Source organism: Denticeps clupeoides, chromosome 17 (assembly GCF_900700375.1).
Source record: "Denticeps clupeoides chromosome 17, fDenClu1.1, whole genome shotgun sequence".
In the NCBI taxonomy this organism is placed as follows: domain Eukaryota; kingdom Metazoa; phylum Chordata; class Actinopteri; order Clupeiformes; family Denticipitidae; genus Denticeps; species Denticeps clupeoides.
The window spans coordinates 4677318-4682317 of record NC_041723.1 but is presented as its reverse complement, the minus strand read 5'-3'; the positions used below and the strand labels follow the sequence as shown (position 1 = coordinate 4682317).

At 45.3% G+C, this 5000-nt stretch overlaps 1 protein-coding gene across 1 annotated transcript; it reads left to right on the top strand.

Annotated features, from left to right (window-relative positions):
* Window positions 1-482: 482 nt before the first annotated feature.
* cdkn1bb (cyclin dependent kinase inhibitor 1Bb) lies at window positions 483-3520 on the top strand. Its single transcript, XM_028959233.1, has 3 exons — window positions 483-1247; window positions 1414-1537; window positions 2362-3520. Exons 1-2 carry the CDS (start codon window positions 884-886, stop codon window positions 1527-1529), a joined length of 480 nt encoding a protein of 159 aa, XP_028815066.1. The 5' UTR covers window positions 483-883; the 3' UTR covers window positions 1530-1537; window positions 2362-3520.
* Window positions 3521-5000: the final 1480 nt, after the last annotated feature.

Here is a 5000-nt window from a genome sequence, read left to right as displayed (position 1 = left end):
CACTTCTCAGGCATCCGGCATAATTAAGGCCGAATTATATGCATTTATTTCTAATTGCACAATATTTCTTGATAGGCCGTTTGGAGGGGCCTGTCCTGTCGTAAAAGCTGCTTTCAGGGTCAATGTGACGTGTTGCCAGATACTGTGTGAAAAGGAGCTATAAGTCATATGAAAAAACAAGCCGAATATAAACGAATACTTCTTTCCAGTCTAAACGATAATATGAATATAAACAGTTTAAAAAAAACACGCACGAAAACGGCAAAAATGTGTAGGTCGGGTTGTTTAAAAAAAGGTGTCTTTCGTTGAAAACAGCGTGATTTAGCTTGAAGCCCGCGAACCTGGCAATCACGTCAGCGCGTACGCGACCGAGGGGCGGGCCTGGAGTGGGCGGGGCGCCGCGACTCCTCCAATCGCAGCGCTGCCCCGTTTAAATCGCTCCGTCGTGGTTTTTTTTTTCCTCCACTCGGCCTCCCCTTCAATCGCCATATTGGGCACTGAAAAGGCTTCGCCTCGCGTGTTTTTTTCCCCTCCACTCTTTACTACGACGCCAAGTTGACAGGAGCGGCTCTCTCGACCTGCGCTTTGTTTTGACGATTCGTGGAGATTATTTCGACTCGCGCTTCCACGTTGGCCGCTACTTCGCATCTATTATTATTCTTTTTAAAATCTATATATTTTGTATATATATATATATATTTTTTGCGCGTGTGTGTGGCATGCATGCGTTTCGGGTCAACACTGACTTTACGAAGCCTGTGCTGGATCGTACGGAGCCCGGGGGAAATACGTCGGATTGAGTGTCTGGCCTCCCCCCCCCCCCCCCAACTCTCTTTCTCGGAAAAATACTAATAATCATTTAAGAAAAAAGAAAGAAAGAAAAATGTCTAACGTTCGCCTTTCGAACGGGAGCCCGACGCTGGAGAGGATGGACGCGAGGCTGTCGGAGCACCCGAAGCCCTCCGCCTGCAGGAACCTCTTCGGCCCGGTGGACCACGAAGAGTTAAAGCGGGAGTTAAAGGGCCACCTGCGGGAGATGGAGGACGCGTCGCTGGCGCGGTGGAACTTCGACTTCAAGAGCCACACGCCGCTGCCCGGCGGGAGGTACGAGTGGGAGGCGGTGGACCGCAGCCGCGTCCCGCCGCTCTACCGAGCGGCGCCGGGACCCGCGGGGAGCGACGGCCGCGGCGCGGAGGAGCCGCAGAGCCCGGCGGGCGGCCGCAAGAGGAAGGGCCCGGCGTGCCGCGGTACGGTGCCATCATATGGAAAATACGCCGGCTACGCGTCACCTGCGTTGCGTTGCTTATTATTTTTGTCGTTATGTTACGACGTTATGTCGTTTTTTTTTTTTTTTTTTTTTTTTTTTTTTTTTGCAAATATGATGTCAACCGTGGTTTTGTTTTTGTGCCGCAGACTCCTCGCCGAGCAAGAGGTCACACGCCGGGGCGGATGACGTCTCTTGTTGTCAGAGTTTGACACGCGCTGGGGAGCACACACCCAGGAAATCCAGTCCGCGGCCCCAGACGTGAACACGGAGGTGAGCGCTTCGTGTCGTGGAGTCGCGAGTGGTGTCGTGCACAAGTTTCCTCTCGCTCGTGTTTTTTTTTTTTTTTTTTTTTTTTTTTTTTTTTTTGTTCACTTTCACGCGTAACTGCTGGGGAGCAGTGTTGCCAAGTCAGTCATTTTTACCCTAGTCTGTTTTTTTGTTATCTTATTGTTTTTAGTTACAGAAAAACAAGTCACTGGTGCAACCAGGCTCGACTTTGATCATATCTGTGAAAAGTTGGATAAGTTTCATGCAGTAGATTGTTTAGTTGTTGTCTAGTTTGCTATTCGAAGTTTACTGTCTTTCTGTCGCGTCAGAAACCGGTAATATGTTGATATGTGTACATTTGCTAAAAGCCCAAAGCGAATTAGGCATTCTGCAGGTTAAAACTCCTCATGTGGATCAGGGTTTGGAAGTAGTGTTTGCTTCTGTCGCGACATGGCAACCCCGCGTCGTGCGTCGTCGTCTTTTTTTAACCCAGAACCACCGAACGATCCGTGAGCGCGAAACACGTCGCGGTGCGTGGGGAGCGTGGGTCGTGGCGCAGCAGACGGGGGTGGGCGTGTGGAAGGCGCAACTCTCGGGCTGCTCCAGCGCCGCAGCTGAGAAGCTACTACCGCGTAGTAACACGTCAGCAAGAGTCAAAACCCAGAGGAGGGCTGGAGTGGCGCAGGGCGGAATAACAGAAGAAGCCGACTGACCTCCGTATGAAAACGTTTTAACTTTTTTATTTATTTATTTATTTATTTATTTTTTATATGAGATAAATATATCGAGCATAATTTAAAAGATTATTTTTTCCCCCTTCCTGGCAGAACTGAGGACACCCCATCTATGTTTCTCTGAAAGCCTCAGCGCTCAGCAGATCCTCGAGGACTTGCTGGAAGAATGGAAGGAAGAGAATGCATACGAACTGGTTTCGATGATGAAGAGGAGGATGACTATGGGGACGGGATATACTGTACAAACACTGACAAACACTAAAGTTCTGGCACTCAAAAGTCACTGCCTCTAAAGCAGTCAATGTAGCAGTGTGCAATTAGGTTTCGATTCCTTTTTTGCTCATTCTCTGACTACCTGTGTGTGTATGTATGTGTGTATATATACATATATATATGTTTCCTTTTCATATGTAGCACATAATGTGTTTTATGGTGAGAGAGAATCTTCCTTGGACAAAGTGTGAATTTGATTTGACTTGAATTGCAGTGTAGGGTTTGAAAATATTTCCAAAATCTGTTTTTTATTTTATTTTTTTTTTACACACACATACATACAAACGTGTGTGTGTTCCATTTTTATGTATTTTGTTTAAGGCAGTGTGGCCTTTTTTTGCAGTGAACACAGTAGAGGAAAAACAGACTTATTCATATATATTTTTCCACCTTAATTCTTAATCATGCTTCTCTGCCTTTCCAACTCTTAATTTCATCCAGGGAAATGTTAATATTATATACATATATATAATTAAAAGCAGATCATGAGCATCAAGGTATAGCCATGTTTTATTAGAGATTTCACTATATTAACTGCAATATTTTATTGTGGTTAATTACTTCGATGATTTGTCAAAGTCTGTAGTGTTGACAGTATTAATTTGCTATGCAATGCTTGCCAGTAACACCTCATTTTAAATTATTTTTTCAAAATATGTAGAAGTTCACACATGGAGATGTTGCCGCTGGCGATGTAGCTTTGTTTCTGTCGTTTCACTAATTTTCCCCCTGTTTAATCCTCCATCTGTGTTCATTGTTGAAAAGAAGGGTGGCGCCCCACGTTACAGAAGCAGTTCCGTCATTTCACTCTTGTTTGGTATTTAGTTGATGTTGATCTTGACATCAGAAGACACACACACACACACACTCACACTGCCTGTGTATTTTGTGTAAAATGTTGAAGTGTACCTGTGTACATAACTTTGTAAAAACACTGAGAAATTAAACTAACTTATTTATGTTTATCTAGAAAGAAAAATGGGTTCGATTATGATTATCCAAAGTGGCTTTTTTTTTTTTTTAAATGCTTATTTTTGGTAGATTTTTTTTTTTTTTAACAAATTGCATAAGGTTGCAAACTGAGCCTGACAAAATATTTGATATGTGCATTTTTTTTTGTAACGTGTGATAATAAAATATGCTGCAATCAATTAAAAAAAAAACAAAAAAAAAAAAAACATAATAAATGATGTGCTTTCGTGTCGTGCTTATGTCAGTGACCTTATGTCACTCTGGCTGCCAGTCAACAGTTGAGTCGGAGCCTCCTAATCGCCGTTTACTCCCTTTTTATGGTGCGCGCTTGTTCTGTCACCCCAATGTGTCCGCGGGCCGCCGAGCGGGGGCTTTATTTATAAGGTATTTCGTGCAACGCGCGTCCCGCAACATTAGGACGTGAAAACCGCGCCGGCTCGTAACGCGCGACGACGATTAATTGACGCGTCCGGCGACCAATCGAACGGCCGGAAGCCGCGGCGCGCGCCGCGCGGCGGCCAATCGGCGCCGTTTGACGGGAGATTTGAATTTTGGCAGCTCCGCTCCGTCCGAGGGGATTCTCGCCTTTCCGCGGGTCGCTCATTACGATCGACGAAACAGAAAGAAAAAGAAATAAATAAAAAACCGCGTGTGGCGTTGTCGTGATTATCATTAGCGTTTTTTTTTTTATTGATGCCCCCCGGAGGTTGTTTCGTACTCCCAAGCGCGAGGGACGACTTTCTGAACGCCGGTGAGTAAAAACGCGACACAAATTCGGCGGTCTCGGGACGCCCCGGAGCGGGAAACGCCGTCACCTGCTGCTCCCCTCCGGCTGGGCGCTTTTTACTTTTGGCCACGTTAGGCGATACGTGAAAAATTGTAAAATTGTATATCGGACACCAGCTCTGCTGTGGTGGCAAGATACGAGTTCTGTGTGCAGCACTGGCTCGTTTCATACGCCCCACGTCACAACGTGCGTGTCGATTCGTCCAAAATAAGCATTAAATATCGTGTCGCAGAACGCCGTACTGTACGCGCTTTATCTTCTCACAGCGTTACATCGAATAGCAGAGTCGCAGTGGCAACATCATCTCTCCATTCCACGGCCTGCCTTCAGTTTTTAAACCAGTTTCACGTCAAAAAGGCACACAGCTAAATAGGAGTGTGGGGATAGCAGTAAGTCCTGGATTAAAAAAAATCTATTAATTATTCTTTATATATATAAAGGCCAATCTAATTTATTGGCCCAATCTGCAATGAATACTTTGGCCTTTTGGAAGTGGTGACACGTTCTGCAAGGTCAGCAGAGGAGCGCTGGGTTTGCTGCTTGGCCGATGGTCCTTTCACATACAAAAATAAAGATAGTTGCTTAAAAGCCAGAAGAGTGTGTGTGTGTGTGTGTGTGTGTGTGTTCCTGAGTGTAAGAGTGTGTGCGAGTGTGAAAAGTTTTCTATAAAAATCGCAATATATCTAGTAAAATGTCTTGT

Bases quoted from the DNA above. Each gene is read 5' to 3' on its own strand.
- cdkn1bb (XM_028959233.1), top strand. From the start codon at position 884: ATGTCTAACGTTCGCCTTTCGAACGGGAGCCCGACGCTGGAGAGGATG. The intron at 1,248-1,413 runs GTACGGTGCCAT...TTTGTGCCGCAG, and splicing joins GAAGGGCCCGGCGTGCCGCG to ACTCCTCGCCGAGCAAGAGG.